We start from the raw sequence: 23,917 nt of genomic DNA on the forward strand, positions 1-23,917 counted from the left end.
TGAGATGAGAAACGATCACCATATGTAAAATACATGATGCCGTGGAAAATGTGGTTAATTTGTCCTGAAGGCCCAACAAACTTTACAGAGGCAAAATATGAAACAATGGAACAACCAATATCATGACACCATTTTTTGTGCTGACACATAGGGGCGACAGATAGCACAACAATGCAGAAATGTCTGTAGTGGGATTTCCAAATAAATATGCATAGGATTGGATTGCCTATAAGCAATATTCAGAGTACATATCAAGAAGCCAAAATACAAAGCTATATTTTATTATTCTGGGATCATGACAGAGTCACAATACAAAACATAAGGCAAGTAGAAAATATTTTGCATACAGAAAATAGAATTTTCTGTGTGACACAATGGAGTAGTAATCTCTTGAATATCTTTATTTTTACGAAATACCTTAGCTGCTAATTACTTCTTCTGATTGTCCCTCATCTGTTGTTGCAACAATGCAGATGTCTACAAGTCTTTATTCAGTATTATTAACTACATGCTGAAGAATGTCGTTGTGGTGAGGAACAATTGGCTTTCTGCAAGGTCATTTTAATATGGCACCAGAAAACAAGTAAGTGGGTGAAGATATCATCATCATTACATTATGGATTATATCATTATCACCACCTTAATGCTGTTGCAAATTAAAATGGACAGCTGCTGGGCTGAGTGGCTTTTAGTCTTTCACCTCCTGCTTACTGAAGTGCAGAATCTCTACATCCTACAATGAGCAGTGACAGAGGAGGAGAGGAACTGACACAAGGAAGAGTTACAGAGAGAAACCACGGCTATTCTGGAATGGCTTACTTGATGTGTGAGTGCAATACTTCGCAGTGGAAGCATACCTGCTTATCAAGCAATAGCTCTGATTATTTCATTTATTTTATGAAGCAATAATGCTGATCAACTCTATCTAGCTTCAAAGTAGCTTCAAAGTAACTAAGCAGCTTCAACTATCTGAGTGACTGGAAGACCTCTCTACTCCAGTTGAACTGCACAAGTGATACTTCCGTCCATAACTGTGATTGCCACTATTTTACTGCACTTCCAGGCCTAGTTTCTAAAAAAAAAAAAAAAAGCTGGACATTTCTTTCCAAAGTACCATCTATACAGTGTCCAGTCGATGTTACAGTTGTTTAATTCTCTGTTCTAACGCAATAACTTCTCTTTCCATCTCATACGGGAGGTCGGCATTCACTTGCTCTGCAAAATATTTCTTGATTTCTTCCACCTCCTTCTCCCAAAACTCTTTGGAAACATCACAGAGTTTCTGGAGGCTGACCCTTTCCAAGCCTTTCAAGTTCAATCCTGTGTCGTTGGGGATGTAGCCAATGGCTGTCAGCTGCGCACCGTCGTCTTCTCCCCGGATGCGGTTAAACATCCATTCCAGCACCCGAGAGTTTTCACCAAAGCCGGGCCAAAGAAATTTCCCTTGTTCATCTTTCCGGAACCAGTTGACATGGAAGATCTTCGGGAGTTTTGCTGTAGGCCGATGTGCCATGCTGAGCCAGTGGGAAAGATATTGACCAAAGTTGTACCCGAAGAAAGGTCTCATGGCAAAAGGATCATGCATGATGATCTTTCCTGAGGGGAGAAAAAAAAGTATGGGAGGCCTCATCCAAAATTAGTTCACCGTTATTTCTAAGATCACCAGCAACAGAGTGGTCAATGCCGGGAACGCACTACCTGACTCTGTTGTTCTAACAGAGTATCTTCTAACCCCCACTCCTTTAACCTTAAACTAACCACTTTTGACCTCACCCCATTCCTAAGAGGTCTGTAAGGGGCGTGCATAAGTGCACCATCGTGCTTCCCATCCCTGTCCTATTGTCCTCATTTATTTGTACCCATTTCCTGTATTCATACTCATGTTTATACTTATACCTATTATCTTGTAAGTGACTGACAAATAAATTACTCTTACTCTCTCTTACTCTTACATTTACTCACTTGAAATTGTACAGCCTTGGAATCTGCCTCAGGTAGTCCTCGAATTAGGGCAAGGGAGCACCAAAGTTTACGTTGCTAAGTGAGATGTTTGTTAAACAAGTTTTGCCCCATTTTACGAGCTTTTTTGTCATAGTTGTTAAGTGAATCACTGCTGTCGTTAAGTTAGTAACACAGTTGCTAAATGAATCTGGCTTCCCTCGTTGACTTTGCTTGTCAAAAGGTCGCAAAAGGAGATGACTTGACACTGAAACCATCGTAAATATGAGTCAGTTGCCAAGTGCCTGAATTTTGACCCCCATGGGGTTACGGTCATGAGTGTGAAAAACGGTCCCGAGTCACTTTTTTCAGTGCTGTTGTAACGGTCACTAAACGAACTGCTGTAAACCGAGGGCTACCTGTAGTAGTCAAATTCAAGCAACTTTTAATCTAGGCTTCTTAGTTTGGGACTCACGTTATTACGATTAATTTTTCTTTAACCTGCAGCTGAGCAGGATCAAGACAATAGTCCTGACTGGAATTGTGCACTTCCTGATCTTGTGGTCTGACCCGGCTCCCAAACACAACAAACCCTCTTTAGTTAAAGCAATTATTCTTTTATTAGGAGGACCAGCAGCCCCCGCAAAAACTCTCTCTCCCCCCCCTCCCCCCCTCTCTCTCTCACACACACACACACACACACACACACAGCAGGCTAACAAGTCTGTCCAGCAGGGAGATGAATAGTTGTCTGACATACCAATTCATCGCTGCCCCCTTGCCTTTTATGCCCAGAGCTAGGATGGGGCTTTGCTAGCAGCAATGGCTCTTCTGTCCCAAGGACCAGCCCATAGATTTCCACTGCTCTTCTTTCCTCTGCCTTCTGCACATCTGCGCACCAGGCATTGGACCCAGCACTCCTCCTCTTCCTCATCAGCCACCTTCAGACCTGGAGGCTCTTTCTCTCCATCTGAAGGTTGATGGATGGCCCAGGCTCTGCCCCTGTCTCTCTCTCTTTCTCTCTCTCTGACAACTCCATTTCCTCCATTAGCTCTCAGTTGCCCATGCAGCCTTACTGCTTCGGCTGCTGGAGGGGCCAGCGGCCGACAGACCACAACATTTTGGCAATGAGAAGAAGCTCCCACTGCAGCAAAGGTAATTTGGGCTGGAAAAATCGAGGCAAGCATTAAAGCTCCATTCTCCCATTTCATCTTTAACATAGGAACTGTTCCTCCTGTTCCACTAATTATTCAATCCCATGATCTATCTCCCTCTCTCTCACACTTGTTATATCAAAGCAGACAATGTGATAAAAATTTCATGGCTGTAATTTCAGGGAACCTTTGTGCGGATTACAACAGGGAGGTGCAGAAGGTAAATCAGTTGGAACCAAGCTTGCAAATACACACATACACACACGCACACACAACTACAAGGCAGGCTTGCCTAACTATGTTCACTACTCTCTGAAATTGAAATATTGCCTGTCCAACCAAATTTCCATAAGCGAAGGAGAACAAGGATAAAAGAACTGTTTTCCTGTTGGTTGGATCAAAATCTAATCCCACATCTTCTTCCCCTTGATAGACCAGGCTGGGAATGGCAAAAAAAATTCTCTGATATCTTTCCCCATTTTTCATAGAAACCTATTCCTACTATCAGGAAATTGAATCTTGCATGGCTGATGGAACTAACATCATTTAGGAAGCAGACATGACTGCATCATGCTCTCTTTCACATCATGCTTCCCAGAACCATGTCTTGGTTCTGAATGTGGAGAATATGTTACAATTATCTAAGATAATTGATTATAATAGAATAGATCCTCCAGCCTAAAATCTAATGTTTTCTTTATTTACACAATGTCACAATTGCATGCCCTGTGTGGGGTAGCAATTGTTTAAATACCAAAGCACAGTAGTTTTACTATCATAGGAAGGAAGGAAGGAAGGAAGGAAGGAAGGAAGGAAGGAAGGAAGGAAGGAAGGAAGGAAGGAAGGAAGGAAGGAAGGAAGGAAGGAAGGAAGGAAGGAAGGAAGGTTGGTTCTTTTAAATGTTCAGAATTTCTAGGTGAAAATAATGAGCCATGCACTTTAAATACCAAAGTGTTATTTCACATTAACTTACCTTTATATTCAGCAGCGGCTGTTGCTTCTGATCTCATTGTTGCACCAATGAATACCCCGTGCTGCCAGTTAAGAGCCTCATAAACTAGAGGCACACCTGGAGAAAACAGAATGGTTGGAATATTTAAAGGTTACTGGTGCTGCACCTAATTGAGTTTGTTGCTTTAGATCACAGCAGCAGCTGGCTTATGTTCACCAGCATTTGTAAATTTGGGATCACTGCATAGCCATCCTCCCTGTGGCTTATCTAATCTATTCAGAATGTAAACAGTTCTATCTATCTTAAGGTACAAAGAATCAGGGAAGGGGATTTATGTTAGCTATGGACCCTTTGCCTCTACAAAGGTACTGCTGAGTAATACTTGGAATGGGAAGAGAGTGCAGTATTGTGAATGGCAGGAAAATGCAACTTTCTCTGACCAAAGGTTAAGAACTTTTCTATAATTTCTATATATACCATGAAAGCAGTGGTGAGATTCAAATAATTTAATAACCGGTTCGCCCAGGGTCAGGTTGGCTGTCATGAGAGGCGTGGCCTATACCTGTTCTCCGGCTCCGCCGCACATGTGGGATGAGCCTCCTGTGACAACCAATCTGACCCTTGACGAACTGGTTGTTAAACCCTCCCCCCACTATCAAAGTGGATCCTGGGTGCTGCACTGCTATGGACAAATGGGAAACAGAGCGGTCACTCCATTGCCTGTTTCTTCATTGCAGCGCAACATCCAGGATCCACTTTGATAGTGGGATGTGTGTTGTGTGTAATTTAACAACCGGTTCATGTGAACCGGTGTGAACTGGCTGAATCACACCACTGCATGAAAGCTATTATGGTTTGCAAATGAACTACAGCTAGACATATAAATATACTGGAGATGGAGACCATTTGAGAGCTGTATGCAATGGAATTTCATTTTAATGTAAGTTGATTAGTGTTCATTCAAAGTGTCAATGAAGTTATTCAAAGTCTAAATCTAAGACATATTAAGTTCTTGCCCTATAGAAATGTTGGGACTCCACTTCCCACCATATCAGATATTCTGCTATGAAATGTCCTTCTTTCCTGCAGCAGCCTAGCTGACTTTGAAAAATTGCCGGTGGCCTAGAATCATGGCTTAGAAGTGGCCACTTAATTCAATCTCTCTGTTCAAAGAAGGAATTCAAATTAAGGCATCTCTGGGAGACAGGCATCTAGCTTTGCATAAAGATAACCAGAAAAGTGGGACCTGTCTTCTCTCTCTGGTAATTTTGCCGTACAACTTCTAGAGCCGTGATGGCAAACCTATGGCACAAAGTAGCACACAGAGCCATTTCTGCCGGCATGAGAGAGATCACCCGGAAGAGCCCCACTGCGCACGCATGTGTGCCCCCCGCCAGCCAGCTGATAGTTGGGTATCTGTCACGCATGCATGGGGGGAGATGCGCATGCAAGAGACATGCGTGAATGCGCAGGGCATGTGGGGGTCATGTGCACATGCGCAGAGGTGCAGAGTGTGTGGGGTTTGCATGCACAGAGGCGCATGGCGCAGATTGGGTCATGTGCACATGCGCAGAGGCGTACAGTGCACACAGGGGGTCGCATGAGCAGTGCATCATGGGGGCAGGCACGCGAGTGCACTTTCAGCACATGACGTGGAAAAGGTTAGCCATCACTGTTCTAGAGTCATCGAAGTAAAATAGCCGTAATGAATGATAGGCTTCATATCACTGCAATGGGACTGATTGGTGCTATGAAGATGCCATTAAGTCACTAATGAGGAAACGGACTGTCACAAGTCTAGTATCAAGCCACCCTGATTGTTAATTTGTAATATTTAACTGAAATCGGACTTCTTATAATTTAAGACAATTAACTCTGTACCTCAGGCACAGAAAAGACAGGATAGCCATCTTTTATGGGGCGCTTTTGTTATTTTTTCCCTCTTCTTTTCCTTAATGTAATTTGTCCCCCATGTTTATCAATTTTTTCCTAACTTTTCAGACAACATAATTTACCCCAATGACTAAATTGTTTTTGATACTTTTTTAAGCTTGCAGGAACGGTTATCTTAATTTTCGGGTGTTACCTTCAGGTCTCCGTCCTCCAAATATGATGCCCTCAATTGGGACGCCTTCTGGATTTTCCCAGGCAGGATCAATAATAGGACACTGGCTAGCAGGACAGCAGAATCGGGAATTGGGATGAGCACAAGGCTCTTCTGTTCAAATATATACAGACAAATATATGTCACATTTTCATCATTGCAGTAACCCAAAATGCAACTCAAATAATAGAGAAATGGAAGGATGGGTCTCCTTCGTACCATTCTCAGCAGTCCATTTTTTCTTTTTCCAAGACAAGAGAGTGATTCCTGGTGGAAGCTCCTGATCAATACCTTCCCAATATACGCCTCCATCACTAGTTTCTCCCACGTTGGTGAAGATTGTATTCTTTTTTATTGTCTTCATAGCATTGGGATTGGTTTTCACAGAGGTTCCAGGAGCAACTCCAAAAAAGCCATTCTCTGGGTTGATGGCTCTTAAATTACCTAGGAAACATTAGGTAAGATACTTCCTTTAGATATCATTCACAAGGTGGCTGAGATGCCAGAGAGGCAGCAGGAATCTTTTCTATTATCATCATCTCTTCTTTCTGTCCATTCCTCACAGCTTATTCTCCTCCCTCTGAGTGTCTATAGAGATTCTCAGCCATCCAAAGTCATTGTTGTTCCAAAGATGCTTTTTCAATAGGCAACAGAACTTTCTTTTTGCTTGAAGATGTTTAGCTTCTCATCCAAGAACTGAAGAAGCTTCTTGGATGAGAATAGAATAGAATAGAATAGAATAGAATAGAATAGAATAGAATAGAATAGAATAGAATAGAATAGAATAGAATTCTTTATTGGCCAAGTGTGATTGGACACACAAGGAATTTGTCCTGGTGCAAATGCTCTCAGTGTACATAAAAGGAAGGATACATTCATCAAGAGTCAAGAATCATAAGGTGCAACACTTAATGATAGTCATAGGGTACAATAAGCAATCAAATCATACTAAGAAACAGTCAATATAAATCGTAAGGATACAAGCGACAAAGTTGCAGTCATACAGTCACAAGAGGGAGGGGATGGGTGATAGGAGTGATGAGAAGATTAACAGTAATAGTAGTGCAGACTTTGTAATAGTTGAACCGTGTTGAGGGAATTCTTTTTTTGCAGTTTTTTTGGGAAAAAGCTGTCCTTGTGTCTAGTTGTTCTGGGGTGCAGTGTTCTATAGCGTTATTTTGAGGGAAGGAGTTGAAACAGTTTATGTCCGGGATGTGAGGGAGCAAAATGTCTTCAAGCAAAAGCAAAGGAAGTCCAGTTGCCTTTTGAAAAAGCACCTTTGGAACCTACCTTTGAACATTTATAAACAACATAAAGGAGCTCTGTGGCGCAGTGGTTAGAGTGCAGTACTGCAGGCTACTTCTGCAGCCAGCTGCCTACAATTTGGCAATTCAAATCCTACCAGGCTCAAGGTTGACTCAGCCTTCCATCCTTCCGAGGTGGGTAAAATGAGGACCCAGATTGTTGGGGGCAATAGACTGACTCTGTAAACGTTTAGAGAGGGCTATAAAGCACTATAAAGCGGTACATAAGTGCTATTGCTATTCATCAACCCAGTCTTTACCCAACTCTACCTTTCCTTTTTTTCACGTCTATGATTTTTGTATTCCTTAATTCCATCTGTTACACTTGGGTTGAATACCGCTCCTAAAATTTAAACTGGCATGGGAGGACAGTGACAGCATGGGGGCAGATTACTTTAACTTTGGAAAAACAAAAGTTCAAATATTATGAGTCTCTTAAATGATCATTTAGCATTCTTCCCCCCCTTCACTGAATCACCTGCATTCACAAAATGCACTATTTCCCACCCTGCCCTTTTAATTGCCACTGTATTCTCTCCTGGGAATGTTGGAATATTCTCCCATTTTTGTAAGCAACTCAGCCTCGTATAGTTCAAGGGCTTGCCACATCTTGCCACATCCTCCACCACCTCTCATTCTATAAAGAAATCCAGAACATTAGAGAAAGCCCTTGGAGAACAACCATTCTAACATCCAGGGCTTGGCATTTGAAAAACCCTTGACTCCAACTAAAACTGGTATGATTTATAAGGTAATTGCAGCAAAAACTGCTTATTGGCCCTACTTCTGGCAAGCTGAGTAGCTCACTGGAATAATCTCACAGTTGAAATGGAACTGTCCCCTTTCTGAGACTCCCAGAACTTAAAAACTGAATTGTTTTGTAAAGCATTCTAGCTTGGATTTTGCCATTAATTTATTTTTTACTGGTAAGTGGGTGTAACTTATGAAATCATTTTGTTTTAGAAGTTTTTAATTTATGCCGTGTATATTTTACTGTTGCTTTATATCATGCAGACCGCAAAGTCGATTTTGACTGCCCAAGGATATAAATTCAATAAATAAATAGTGCACACAAATGCCTGTCTCAAATGTGTACAAATTAATCATTACCTTTTCCCTTCTTGGAACAACACCACAATTGATGGGAGGGAAAAAATATAGACGACTATAGTTTCCCCACCTTACTGGAACACAGCTTTGGATCATCAACTCCCAGCTGAATTCTAAATAAATTACCTTTGTTGTCAAATTTCATCCAAGCAATATCGTCTCCAACGCATTCCACTTTCCATCCTGGCAAAGATGGATTCATCATAGCCAGATTGGTTTTTCCACAAGCGCTAGGAAACGCTGCCGCAAAGTATTTTTTTTCACCTTTTGGATTTGTGATACCTAAAATCTGTTTAAAAACACAAACAATGTTTTTTTCCCCCCCAAAAAAAACTCAACATGCAGCATCAAGCAAAAACGTGAAGATATTCTTAATGGCAACTTCCAAATTTGTCATTATTCTGAAATTGTATGTGACTTCAACTAGCCTTGTTGCAGGTGAAATATAGTTCAAGGAATGTAAGATTATAGATCACACCGGGGTGTCCAGTCTTGGCAACTTTAAGACTTGTGGACTTCAACTCACAGGTACCACAGCCACAGCATGAAGTTGAAGTCTTAAAGTTACCAAGGAGTTGAAGTCCACAAGTCTTACAGTAACCAAGGTTAGACACCTCTAGTTTACACTGTGCTAAAATTGTATAGAATTCAGTGGTCAGCAACCACTCAAAGAGCCATAAAGGTCCTAACCGGAAGTCCCCCCATTCAATTCTAGAGCCGTCCAGAAGTCCAGTTCCCCCACCATAGAGTCTCCTCCTAGTGCGGCGTCCTTTTTCCTATACCGGTCCTAATCGAAAGCCCTATCAATTGTGGAGCCAACTGGAAAACCTGCCCCTTGCCATAGAGTCTCTTCCTGGCACTCCATGTTTTCCCACCCCCTAACCAGAAACTCCTCTCAAAATTGTGGCTCCAACCGGCAACAGGGAGCCGCAGCAGAGGGATGAAATAGCCACATGTGGCTCCAGAGCTGTGGGTTGCCAACCCCTGGTATAGATGTACATACATTTTTTTCAGAATGCTTATACTTTTATCTGTTTGAGAAAATTCCACTTTGAGATGAGAAACAGAACATACATGTTATAAATAAAGACATGTCTGCTGCCTAGCTTCAATGACTCTGGCTCAGAGGTGGTATTCAGCAGGTTCTGACCAGTTCTGGAGAACTGGAAGTGGAAATTTTGAGTAGTTCGGAGAACCAGCAAATGCCCCCTTTGACTGGCCCCGCTCCCATCTATTCTCTGCCTCCCATTGAGTCCAAGCTTATCGGCTGGGTCTTCTTTTGTTGCCCTGCACAGGACAATGGAGCTGGAAAGCAAGTTAATGGGGTAGGGAGGGAATGGAGATTTTGCAGTATCCTTCCCCTGCCATGCCCACCAAGCCATGCCTGCCAAGCTACGCCATGCCCACCAAGCCACACCCACAATATTTAAATATTTCTTTTTCCCAATGGATGCTTATCTATCAAAACATTCTAACAGGATTCAGTGAAAATCCTTCTCCTTTTTTTTAATGCTCATACACAAGTCCAGAGATGAGTTCCAGGAGGAACTAAGCGATCGTGAATTTTCATTCATGGGTTTATAGCCATGCTGGCCCCTTAGTCTATTGACTGGAATTGAAAATCATCTAGTTATTAAAAATAATCTAGTTACTAAAACTCACCAGCATGTGCTCTGCAAGCCAGCCCTCTTCCTTGGCGATCCTGCTGGCAATTCTAAGAGCAAAACACTTCTTTCCTAGAAGGGAGTTTCCCCCGTAGCCACTTCCAAAAGAAATGATCTCCCTGTGATCAGGGATGTGAGCAATCAACGTCAAATCTGGATTGCAAGGCCAGTTATTCACTAGAGGCTCTACAAAATGCAAAAGAGAGTTTGTTACTTCTGACTGATCACCTGAATATAAGTTACCTCTATTTTTTTTTGTATTTTTGCCATGTACCCTTTCGAAACTAGACAGCATGAATATACAGTTAGCCCTCAACTTACAACAGTTCACTTGGTGACTGTTCAAAATTACAACAGCACAGGAAAAAGTGACTTATGACCGTTTTTCACATGATCATTGCAGCATCCCATGAGAATGAGATCAGGGGTGGGCTTCAAAAAATTTTAACAAAGGGTTCTCTGCCCGGTTGCTGGGTAGGCTTGGCCATGGTGGGCATGGCCTAGTTGGCCTCCTGCACCACAGTAGGGAGGGAATGTTTTTGCCCTCCCCTGGCTCTGGAGGCTTTTCTTGAGCCTCAGAGGGCAAAACTGGCCTCCCCGAGTTCCAGAGGCTCTCTGGAAGCCGGAAACAGGCCCATTTCTGGCCTTCCTGAACTTCCAAAGGCCCATTTTTCACCCTCCTCGAACATCCATGCGCACCCTGCACTTACCTGCATCCAAAATGGGCCACATGGGAAGGGAGGGGTGGGGTGGGCGGGGCCATCCAGGAGTGGGATTTGGGGCTTCTCCAAACTGCATAGAACCTTTGCTAGGGGCTCTCCCAAAACCCTGTGGTCCCTCAGCACCCCAACCGTGCATGAGATCAAAATTCAAATGCTTGGCAACTGACATGTATTTATGACAGTTTCCGTTTCCTGGAGCCCTCAGATCACCTTTTGCGGTCTTCTGACCAGCAAATTCAATGGGGAAGTCAAATTCATTTAAGAACCCTGTAACTAACTTAACAACTGCAGTTACTCTCTTAATAAATGTGGCAAGAAAGGTTGTGAATTGGGAAAAAAAATCCCTTAACAAACATCTCACTTAGCAACAAAAATTTGGGGCTCAAAATTTTGTAGTTGTTAGTCAAGGACTACCTGTATTCCTTTCTCGTCTGTCTGGTAAATAAAAGTTGAGTTGTGGTACGGTGCAGAGTTATTTGGTTAGCTTACAGTGCTACAGTAGCTTGTAGTAGACCACATTCTTTGAAAAAAGCTAATTCTTCATGGGTGGTTTGAGAAAAAGATGTAATGGGAAACAGTGGGCCAGATTGCACTTAATTTTCTCATCCAAGCTACAATTCAGTCATTTGGAAGAACCCCAAAATATTTAGGAATGCTTTGTTGGTTCTTTCTATAATGAATAATTTCTGGTTTGTTGCATTTAATGACCAACCAGTCCCAACTTAGCATCTCTTATTCAAAGAGATACTTGGCAACTTTATCACTAGATCACTCTGAATATTCTACTTGGTAAATAAATTAACGACAATTATCTTTTGGGAAAGAGAGGATGAATGAAGTACATTTTAGCTTAAGAATGGCTTACTTTTTAATGGTAAAGGGCACCCAACTGAATGGAGGCATTTTACAAATTCTCCATCACCCAGAGCCTCTAGGACAGATGTTCCCATACGAGTCATAATTTTCATACTGGCCACCACGTAAGGAGAATCAGTCAGCTCAATCCCAAACTTGGATAGAGGAGAACCAATCGGTCCCATGCTGAATGGGATGACGTACATGGTACGACCTGCAGAAGAGAAACAGAGGATAGAATCCTAAGCAAAATTATAAATCTCTACTAATAGATAACAGATAATCAGAGTTGGAAGGGACCTTATAGGTCATCTAGTCCAACCCCCCGCCCAAGCGGGAACCCTACACCATTTCTGACAAATGGCAGTCCGATCTCTTCTTGAAAGTCTCAACTGATGGCGCTCCCACAACTTTCAAGGGCAAGCTGTTCCATTGGTTGATTGTTCTCACTGTCAGAAAGTTTCTCCTTATTTCCAGGTTAAATCTCTCCTTGTTCAGTTTCCATCCATTATTCCTTGTCTGGCCTTCAGGTGCTTTAGAAAATAGCTTGACCCCTTCCTCTCTGTGGCAGCCCCCCAAATATTGGAAGACCGCTATCATGTCTCCCCTGGTCCTTCTTTTCACTAGACTAGCCATGTCCTGTAACTGTTCTTCATATGTTTTTGTCTCCAGTCCCTTAATCATCCTGGTTGCTGTTCTCTGTACTTTTTCTAGAGCCTCAATATCTTTTTTATAGTGTGGTGACCAAAACTGGATGCAGTACTCTAGGTGTGGTCTTACTAAGGCTTTATAGAGTGGTATTAGTACTTCCCTTGATCTTGATTGTATCCCTCTGTTAATACAATTTAGGATTGCATTAGCTTTTTTGGCTGCTGCTGCACACTGCTGGCTCATATTTAGCTAGTTGTCCACTAAGACTCCAAGATCCCTCACACAGTTACTGTTATGTTATCATACTAATCTTAAGAAAAGATTGGATAGCCATTTATCCAAAATGGTATAGAGTCCTCTGCTTGAGCAGGTGGTTGGACTTGGTCCCTTCCAATTCTGTTATTCTCCCCATTCAGACAGCTTGCAGTTGGACTGGATTCCCATCATTCTGAGCCAGCATGGGAGTTCAGGTTCAAAACATCTGGGGGAAGCAGGTTAACGAAGGCTGTTCTCATTTGATACTCTTTTCCTCTGTCTCCAATAAAATACACATTTATGGGTAAAGGTTTTGTTTTGTTTACAGAACTTGGGTACAAATCATTTTAATACTAGGTAACATCTGGCAAAATCAGCATGTCAGGGCCAGATTCCAAATTCAAAAGAATTAAACAAACATTCTGCCAGTTAATGGGAGTTGGATTTATTGATTACTACTCTATAGTCTCATGTTTTACTGCCAATGTATGCCAAATTCCAGCAATATATCATTAAGCTGTTCCAAATTTAAGTTTAGAAGATAAGTGTAGATTGCAGTCTCGTTCTATCTTTGTGGAAACTGTAGTCTCACTAAGGAGGTTCAAAAGGCAGATATGACAACTTGATCATCAAAGTGGGCATGTCAATAATGTTGGGAAACCTTTAAGTTTTGCAGAAACTCTTGAACATCCCCAAGGGAAGATATCTGAAAAAAATAAAGGGAAGAGCAGCTCTCTGGGAAGGGAACAGAGGAGCTGAACAACAGCGCTCTGTAGTACAACTTTTTTTGTTGAAGATCAGTCTGGGCCATTCCAATCCTTCACGAAATACATTTTAAGAAGTAGATGACTGAATTCCAAAACAGTAGAAATGGCAATTAGCAATTAGACTTATATACCGCTTCACAGTGCTTTACAGCTCTCTAAGTGGATTACAGAGTCAGCGTATTGCCCCCAACAATCTGGGTCCTCATTTTACCGACCTTGGAAGGATGGAAGGCTGAGTCAACCTTGAGTTGCTCAGAATCAAACTCCTGGCAGTGGGCAGAGTCAGCCTGTAATACTGCATTCTAACCAGTGCGCCACCACAGCTCTACCACAGCAGTTCAACAGTTACATACTTCTGTCCATCCAAATCCAGATGTGACTTCTGAGTAGTCTAGCAAATCTAAAGAGAGTATTAAATAACTGGCATTATAGGCCCACCCAAACACAACTATAAGTAAACCATTCAACTGGTTTTCCAGAGGTAAAAATAATTTTATAATAAAAGCGCCATTGACTGTGATGTTCACACTCATTCTATTATTAGCAGAATTTGCTCTTTTTATTGGGCTTACAAGGACTGCTTAGCCATGAAACAAACAAACAAAAAACCCATTTTGTGAACATCTTTGAAGCAATGTTCTTCTATCTCAAGGGTCTTCAACCTTGGCAAGTTTAAGACTCGTGGACTTCAACTCCCAGAATTCCTGAGCTAACATGATTGGAGGAGGAATTCTGGGAGTTGAAGTCCACAAGTCTTAAATCTGTCAAGTTTGAAGACCCCTTTTCTATATCTTCTATCTGAAGAGCCATGGTGGCGCAGTGGTTAGAGTGCAGTACTGCAAGCTACTCCTACTGCAATTTGGCAGATCGAATCCCACCAGGCTCAAGGTTGACTCAGCCTTCCATCCTTCCGAGGTGGGTAAAATGAGGACCCAAATTGTTGGGGGGCAATATGTTGATTCTGTAAACTGCTTAGAGAGGGCTGTAAAGCACTATGAAGAAGTATATAAATCTAAGTGCTATTGCTATCTCACCACAGGTAGGAAGCTGCAGTATTTTACTTCTAACCATAAAATTGTTTGTGTGTGTGTGTGTCTACCTTCCATGCACCCGGGGAATCTGATCCTGAAGGCTTTCTCAAAATCTTCTTCTGACATCCACCGTCCCAGCTGGCTCACTCCACTTTGGGGGATTGGGATGGTGTCTCGCTGCTCTGGAGTCACAATTACAGTTTTGCTTTCAATTCTGGCCACGTCCCTTGGATCGGTGCAGGCTAACCAGCTGTGGAGACGAGAAGCTGAACATTTACACTTGTCATGTGAGCAATAAAAATGACAAGAAATCCAATTCAATTTCTCTTTATCTCAAGACAGTCTAGCACCATACAATGCTGGATCGTGAAAGGAATATTATTTATTTAAGTGCAGTCAAACCATTTACTTCTGGTGATGTTTTGCTAATAAAAATGACTTTATTTTTATGCTGCCTCATCTTACAGACAATAATGGAAAAAAATGAAAAAAAAGAAAGAAATGAGAATTGGGGCTGCATTTCCTTGAAAGTGGAACTACACAGACACAGACAAAAACACAAACATGTATGTATGTATGTATGTATGTATGTATGTAAAGCCAGTTTGGTCTAGTGGTTAAGGCACCAGGCTAGAAGGAAGGAGACTATGAGTTCTAGGCTCACCTCAACAATTTTGGGCCATTTTATCCACCACAGAAGGGTGGAAGGCTAAGTTAACCTTGAGCCTGGTGAGATTCGAAGTGCCAAATTGCAGGCAGGCGGCAGGCAGCAGAAGTAGCCTGCAGTGATGCACTCTAATCACTGTGCCACCACAGCTCATAAAGGTGGGATACAAATATTTTTTTATATATATACACACATACCTGTAATGTGTGTGAGTGAGTGAATGTGTGTGTGTGTGTGTGTGTTGTGTGCATATCACTATGTCTATACCTATTATTTCCTCCTGTCTTCCTGGTTTTCAGGTGTTGTTGCTTGCTTATGAGAGGAAGGAAATGATTAACATATCTTCTTCCAATGCTAGTCTCAATATTGACTTCTAAAATAATGAACCAAAATTTTATGAAGCATTTTAGGGTTGCATGTACTTTAAAGAATAATGTGGCCAAGCCTCAGTAGATTGCTTTATTTAGAACTGCATTAAGACTTTTAGGATATCTTATATAAATGAGACATACAATGAAAATTCATTTCAACTAACCTCCAATTAATGTATTTAACCTCTAATTGTAGGGAAGAGGGTTCCACTATTCACCAAAGTCTGGTAAATCAAAAAGCCCATCATTGCAATAAAGCCAAAGATGCAAACTATGCTACATGGATCAATTTACATTACTATATGGGTGTGATTGCATAATTTGTGCTAATCGCAAACTGGTGTTATTGTTGAATTGGCATAAATTGCACTGGAATTTGATCTGTGGCATGAGAAGTCTGTGGTATCAAGTACTAGCAAATCTTAGTATCATTGAACCAGTAAACTAAAATGGAGATAACTGTCTTATTGGCTTATTCTTCTAGGTTCCAGCTAAATTGTCTGTTTTATTTTGTGTTCTTAATGTGCTGCCTGTGGAATTATTCTTTTAAGCAGTTGAAGAAATGGACTTATAAAATTTCTCCATAAAGTTTGGGAAAGGGAAGAGCCAGTCTGCACTCTATATACCAGTTTCTAGAAATTTGCTTTATAGTTGCTTCACCAGACCAGATTTAACCACCCACCCACACACCCATTGCTTAAATCATGTTACATTTATTCTGTGTACAAAGGTTGAATGCATTACTTGATTTTATTTCATCTTTTCTACACAAAGAAGATAGATCCCAAAAATTAAAAATCAGAATGACTGTAAAGTGGCAAAGAAAGGTGGTATTTTTAGAAGAAAACTAATGATCTTGAGAAATATTGCTATCTGAGGTTTTCTCCAGCTAAGACATTCAATAATGAGAAAATCTTTATCTATTGATATTTTGATAGCTACGTAGCCACTAAAAATATGGCACATCAATTAAAGAGTGGCAGTTCTGTATTGGAATAATGTAGAAAAAAAGAAAGGGAACTTTGGTTTTTATTCATCCCTACATTGAACTATCCAGGAAGAACATTAAATTAATGGTATTAACACACTGGCTACTTATGGACAGCTCCACACTGCTGAGCTGAATTGCTCTCCATCCTTCATTGATTTAGTCTAGCATCACATTTGCTGCCCCATAGCTGATCCCTATCTTATCTCTATTATCTCTCTTCCTGGTTACTTCTAGATGTCCCTCCAAAGGTTTTGTACATACTTTCAGGATGCTTTTGGACAATGCTAGAATAAGGGATGAAATGCAAAGGAGAGAAAAGTTACTTCAAGCCCATATACTAACGTTAAGTTGGGGAAACCCTTAAGGAGAGGACGTTGTGCAGTGGATCATATATTTGGCTTTGCATAGCATACAATAGTGGTCTCTTACCAATTTTCATATTTTCTAAGCTTCTTGATCATGCCTTGTTCCACCATGAGCTCTAAGATCTTTTTGTTCTCATCCTCTGATCCATCACAGATGTGGATGGCCTTCGGTTGGCACAGCTTGGCATTGCTTTCAATGAACTTTCTCACATTGGGCGCCAGACTCTTCAAGTCTCCTTGGACCACTTTTGGAGTGGTATTCATTCGTGTTTGCACTTGGGGTGGCATTGCCTGTTCTTTACAGCTGATGATGATGAGAATATTTAGCCTGTGAGATGAATTGCAAATTATAGAGAGGAAAAAGATGTCTTTAATTCATTAAAATTTATAATTGTTAGCAAAAAAAACCCACTTAGGGTGATAAGAATGGATACTGCCTTCAGCTAAACTCAGTCAAATGAATGGATGTACTATTTGTAACACCAAAGGGTGGTCAACCTGTTACCCACTAGATGTTTGGAAATGATCTCCACCAGTCCACGGTCATTGGCTGAGTTAGAACCAATGGGTTCTGGCATCCAACAAATCTGAAGAAAATGTACGTTCGTGATCTTGTCCTATACTAGCAATATCCCAAACTGAAAACATCAAAAATAGAAGCCAGGAAGAGAAACACTAGGAATTATTTTTTTGCATGGCATGAATATGTTCTAAGCAACTTATAACTTTTCTCAAAAAAGAAGCATTTTTTTCAGACTAAGCAATACAAGTCACCCCAAAGAACTCAACCAAGTTTTTTTTTTAAATCAAAATATCAAAATGCATGCAGGTGTTATATATGTAAATACTTACTTTACCAGAGTAGTTTCAGTCCTTAGCTTTGGAGAAGATTTAGTTGGTCCTTTCAGGGAACATGATGCTGCTTACTAAGCTTCTTCCTGGGACTTCTGGTTTTCCTTCCTTAAATACTCTGTCTTGCTTAGTCCATCCCACTACTCAAGGTAAAGGGGGCTTGTCTCTTAAATCACCCCAGGGAAAAGTTCTTCTGACATCTTGCCAAGGATGGGTGTCCGCAGAAACATCCAACCAACAGTAGTCACAAAAGGTTTATCATTTAACTGGCTCAATTAATGAGTGTTTGAAGTAGATGCTCTTCAGACCTCCTGTCTTCTCAATGGTTTTATTTTTTTTAAAGTCCCGTTTACGAAATGCCTTGGCCTGACCAACCTTTGGCCCAGTTCTAGCCCTCATTGGAGGGGGGGGGGAGAAACCTGTCGTCATTTCTCAGTAGAAGTGAAAGGCTGAGCACACACAGCAGATGGCTGCAGCAGCTGAGACTGAAGGCACTTGTTTGCAGTATTTAGAAAAGCAGGTTTTGTCGTCACAGTAACGGCCTGTTGGCTGTGAACTGGAGGCTTGCCCTGGGTGTGTTTTCTACCCTTTGGATTCTCCCTAAGAGAGGAAGAAAGGAAGAGGGCTAAATAGCAATTCAAGAGCAGCCAAGGCAATGTTTGCATTCTGTTCACATCTCATGGTTCCCATATTCCGGATGAATGGAAATATTTTAATTTGGCTTGGGAGAAGGGGTCAGAGGTGCATTGCTTTGGATACGTCTTCCGTTTTTTCAGGATACCAAGTTGCCCTGTCCTCTTGCAGTCTAGATCTCAGTAGATTCAACTATTTCCTTCCTTTCCTGTTCCCCCCTCCCCAAATAGAGACAATAATTCATTTCTAGAAAAAATGGCCCCAAATATTTTCCTACCTGAGATGTAAATCAAACTGCTACCTTTCATGTGAGAAAGTCAAGCTATTCTCCAAAGCACCTGAGGGCAGGACAAGAAGCAATGGATGGAAACTAATCAAGGAGAGAAGCAACTTAGAACTAAGGACATTTCCTGACAGTCAGAACAATTAATCAGCGGAACAACTTGCCTCCAGAAGTTGTAAATGCTCCAACGCTGGAAGTTTTTAAGAAGAGGTTGGACAATAATTTGCCTGAAATGCTACAGGGTTTCCTGCCTAAGCAGGGGATTGGACTAGAAGACCTCCAAGGTCCTTTCCAACTCTGTTATTCTATTCTAGTCTAACATGGATGATGGTGGACAGAATAGTCCATTGTCCTGAAGGAAGTATGCTGAGCAAGCACAAACAGCAGATGGTCCCCGAGACAAGGTGGAAAGGAGGAGTAAGTAAGGAGGTCAAGATGTACTCTTTAGCAAGAGTTCTAGAGAGGATAAGGAATTCAGATAAGTCCTCGACTTACAACTAATCATTTAGTGACTGTTCAAAATTACTGAAAAAAGTGACATGATTGTTTTTCACATGACCTCTGTAGAACAGGAGAACTGAAAGTGGCAATCGCTGCTCTTAGAAATCAGGCAAATAAACATAAATCGGTCTGTGCTTCCCCATAGAAACAGCAAAATTTTTCTTTCTTCCTTCCCTCTATCTTCATGGAAGCCTGGAGAAAAATTAGGGTAAAAAAAAAAAGACGTGAGTGGATGAAAGAAACTCGAGAAACAGAATCTAATGGAGCAGTGATCAGATGCACCAGAGGTGGTATTCATCCAGTTCTGATAGGTTCTGGAGAAGTGGTAGCAGAAATTTTGAGTAGTTTGGAGAACCGGCAAATACCATCTCTGACTGGTCCCGCCCCCATCTATTCTCTGCCTCCCAAGTCCCAGCTGATTGGCTGGGTCTTCTTTTGTTGCCCTGCACAGGAGAACGGAGTTGGAAAACAGGTTAGTGTGGTGGGAGGGAATGGGGATTTTACAGTATCATTTCCCTGGAGTGGGGTGGAAATGGGGATTTTACAGCATCCTTCCCCTGCCACGCCCACTAAGCCATGCCCACAGAACCACTAGTAAAAAAAATTGAATACCACCACTGAGATGCGCTCAACTGAAGCGCATAATCTGGACAACTTTTTTCACAACACCATCAACCAGGTCCTGTGTCCCATAGTTTGTGTGTGACAGCACAGCATTCACAATAAGGGGCAACATCTGCAGGACAGTAGCAGTGGCTGTGAAATTAAAGCCTGGCCATTCTTTTTATGTAAACCTCATCCTGCCTTTATAAACCACCCCTTCCCAATGCCCCAATCAAAAGTATCTTGAAAATAAGGTGGAACAAAAGAGAAGTTCCACACATAGGGGTTGGAGACATAAGCAGAACCATTGTTACAGGGGAAGGAGATGTAATATAGTACAGATCGTACTGAAATTTGTACCAAACAAAGATTTCATTATATTAGCAAAGCCGATGATGAAGGTACAAATGTAGGCCTGTCTTAACTGTGTTGAAAATGTTTTACTTGCAGCAATATTCTCCCCCGAAGGGAGGCCAAAGTATAGAAGTTCAGCAAGTGCAGAGTGAATAGAAAGATAACTGTGCCTCAACAGAATTGCATAACGGACTGCCTCAAGCCTTGTATTTAGAACAGTCCTAAAAGAATTCTTATTCTTAAAAAGAATTAAATGCAATTTGGGAGCAAGGAAAAATGAATCTTAATGGTGAGAAGGTGGGATTATCTCACTGGTATAGAAAGATGGCTATATTTGAGGCTTTTTAAAGTGGAGAAGCTATTAACGAGAGAAGTGATAGAAAGGGATCGAATAATGCAAAATGCTCAGATGTTTCCCCCATTTCTTCTTATATATTAGAAATTGTCCAATGAGTTTGAACTTGTGGACAATTCATCGTCAAAGTTAAAGTACAGAATTTGACTAACACGGTGCAAAGCTGAACTAAAGACCTTCCAACAAGAAATGGGGTGAAGGCCACTAACATGACTTTAGAAGAGACTGCATCAATTCATGGAAACAGGTTATCAGCATCTGCTAGATATGGTGACCTCTAGGATCAGAGGCAACATAACTCTTGAGTACATCCCTTGCTGGACAATAACAGAAGCTGGACTAAAGCAGCTTTAACCTGATCTCCTCGGGTTCCTTTATGCTCTGTCAATAACCATTGAGCAAGTAATTGTGTCAATAAACAACCTATGCTCAATTCCGTAGGAATACTGAATGGCAGGGGGAGGCAATAAGGGGAAAAGCACTTTCATAGTCCCCAAATGCATTTGGCTAGGTACTGGTTGAAACACGGTTGCTGTTCAAAATAGACCTTCAAGGATCGCCAATAAAAGATATAATGTCCTATTGAATTAAAGTTTACATTGAGAGATTTTCAGAAAACAGGAGACATTGCTACCATTTCATTGGCATTGGAAAAATGGTGGCCATCTCCCCAAGAGACTTATAGCAATATAACATCTTCAAAGCATTACTCAGCCATAACTGAAATGATAAAAAAAAATTCTGGTCCTCATTACTACCGATAGTCCTCAGCTTACAACCATGAGCCACGGTGGCGCAGTGGCTAGAGTGCAGCATTGCAGTCTACTTCTGCTGACTGCTGGCTGCCAGCAGTTCAACAGTTCAAATCTCACCAGGCTCAAGGTTGATTCAGCCTTCCATCTTTCCGAGGTCAGTAATGACTCTGTAAACCACTTAGTATTCTGTCCTAGGCCTAGGCCCAAAAAGCACCAAGTCAATTCTGAGTCCCAGCAAAAACCTCTTTTATTACATTAATGTGAATTTATTTCATTCACAGTCAGCCAACGACTTGGCCAAAAGTCTCGCGAAGGTATACTAATTAGCTCAGACCTTTATAAATCCTGGAACGCTGCCCAGTAAAATTCCACAACCAGTGATGACAGGGAAGGGCTGGGTTATACAGACAAATCTTCACAAGGCTGGAATGAATGGACAAATGAACGAACAAGCAAGTTGTTTCCTGCAAAAGCCCCCTTCCCTTTTTGCTTCTCTTTTAATCCTGATGGGAGGGGCCATTCATCGTCCACCTGTGGCCTTACTCCATGTTGACCCTGAGTTCTTAATTGTGCCTTCCTTTTGGCAGCTCTGCGCATGCGCAGGCTGGGAACCAGTTCCAGAAGCTCCTCCTCCTCACTGCTGTCCGAGCCCGAAGGCAGCTGATGACTGTTAGCCTGCCCTGGCCTCATCTCTGCCTCTGATTAGAGCCCTCATCTGAGCCTTCCTCAGCCTCCGGGACTGGCTTGGGTTCCTCCCCAACCTCCTCACTACCATCCGACTTTGCTGCTGGCTCTGCTGGCAGACCACAACACTTAGGGCTGGAAAGCGATATATAAGTCTAAGTGTAATTGCTACTGCTATTTGCTTAGTGACTGACTGTTTGAAGTTACAATGGCATTGAAATAAGTGAGTTATGATTGTTTTTCACACTTAGGACAATTTCAGTGTCCTCCATAGTCATGTGGCAACTGGCATGTATTTATGACTGTTGCAATGTCCCAAAGTCATGTGATCACCTTTTGTAACTGAACAGCTGCAGTGATTTCAGAGATGGTATTTAGCAAATTCTGACCAGTTCTGGAGAACTGGTAGTGGAAATTTTGAGTAGTTCAGAAAACCGGCAAATACCACATCTAACTGGAGATTTTACAGTATCCTTCCTCTGCCACGCCCACCAAGCTACACCGACAGAACTGGTAGTAAAAAAAAAATTGAATCCCACCACTGAGTGATTCATTTACAACTGTGGCCAGACAGGTTGTAAAATGGGGCAAAATTGACCTCACAACTGTCTTGCTTAGCAAGAGAAATTTTTGATTATATTGTGGTCATAAATTGTATTATTTAGCCCAAAGGTGATCAGAGGATTGTTACATCACATTAAGAGATATCATTAAGAGAATCTTGGAAAACTGTTACCTGTCAAAATAGCCAAAACTGAAATTACTCAAAAAAAATCAATTGCCTCATTTACTATAAAGCATGAAAACATTGCTCTTCGGTGCAGAAATTAGGAAGCTGAAAAATCCAACTTTTCTTATTGTGGATTCAGCTCACTTATCTGCAAAACATTTCAGTAATATAACAAATATTAAAAGTAAGATGGCTGTATGGTACAGTACGCTAACATTAATTCCAAATGTTTTGGTTGGTGTCAATTAAAGGATAGATATAAAATCTACAGAACTAGCAAGATTCTGAGAGAGTTAAATCATTACATTGGCAGCTACTAAGATTGTTGGATGAGCAGGCACAAAAACAGCCAGGGAAGCGATTAAAGCCGAGGAAACAGGCTAGTGGTTAAGTTTCAATTTTTTTTACTACCGGTTCTATGGGTGTGGCTTGGTGGGCATAGCAGGGGAAGGATACTATAAAATCTCCAGTCAGAGGTGGTATTTGCCGGTTCTCTGAACTACTCAAAATTTCCACTACCGGTTCTCCAGAACTGGTCAGAACCTGCTGAATATCACCTCTGAAACAGGCCCCTTGTCAATCAACAGGAGTTCTGGTTTACCCCCTTAACCGTTTAACCTTAAGAGATGGGAGCTTGGCAGCACAAGGAAACAACAGTCAACAATTTAATAGTCAGCCATCAACACCCCAATCTACATCTAAAAAGCTACACACAATGGCACCATATAAATACTACACACAGAACAGTGCAAAGCAGACAGAGAAGTTCCCAAAGGATGGGCACCAGCAAATTTGGAAAATTTGGAAGACAAAACCTCTGGTCCAGGTGATTGACTCAGATTGGATCCTGTAAATCATTAAATGTTTGATTAATAAAGCTTGCTGAAAGAACTGGAATTAGAGTTCCCCCAGTCCTAGTTTGTAGAAAAAACAAATCTATCTTCTCTTGAGTTTGTCCATTGATTCATCTGGCACAGTGCTTTCGACAACAATTAGCAGGATCTCTCTGGAACTGGTTACTTTTTCAGTCCTATTTGATGAAGCTGGCCTTTTTGCATGCAAAGCATGCACTCCAGCATTGACCTACATACAAAGGCTTCTTTTCTTGGAATTTAAATTGCTATATTACTGGGCAGGATAAATCCATTAGATTGCTGCAAATCAGGGGAAAAAAATGTCTAGCCTCATGCATATCACTGGGCAGTTTAAAACTCTTGATCGGCTTTTAACCCAAGAAGATCAATGACTGACGAATCTCAAATATGT

At 41.5% G+C, this 23,917-nt stretch overlaps 1 protein-coding gene across 1 annotated transcript; it reads right to left on the bottom strand.

Annotated features, from left to right (window-relative positions):
* Nucleotides 1-260: 260 nt before the first annotated feature.
* PCK1 (phosphoenolpyruvate carboxykinase 1) lies at nucleotides 261-17,891 on the bottom strand. Its single transcript, XM_026697289.2, has 10 exons — nucleotides 17,754-17,891; nucleotides 16,966-17,229; nucleotides 14,576-14,757; nucleotides 11,814-12,017; nucleotides 10,225-10,412; nucleotides 8,689-8,851; nucleotides 6,368-6,592; nucleotides 6,131-6,262; nucleotides 4,066-4,161; nucleotides 261-1,596 (listed from the first exon to the last, which is right to left on the bottom strand). The coding sequence occupies exons 2-10, from the start codon at nucleotides 17,187-17,189 to the stop codon at nucleotides 1,139-1,141; spliced, it is 1,872 nt and encodes a 623-aa protein (XP_026553074.1). The 5' UTR covers nucleotides 17,190-17,229; nucleotides 17,754-17,891; the 3' UTR covers nucleotides 261-1,138.
* Nucleotides 17,892-23,917: the final 6,026 nt, after the last annotated feature.

This window comes from Pseudonaja textilis, chromosome 3 (genome assembly GCF_049901715.1).
Source record: "Pseudonaja textilis isolate UNSWEBS1 chromosome 3, rPseTex1.2, whole genome shotgun sequence".
Lineage (NCBI taxonomy): Eukaryota > Metazoa > Chordata > Lepidosauria > Squamata > Elapidae > Pseudonaja > Pseudonaja textilis.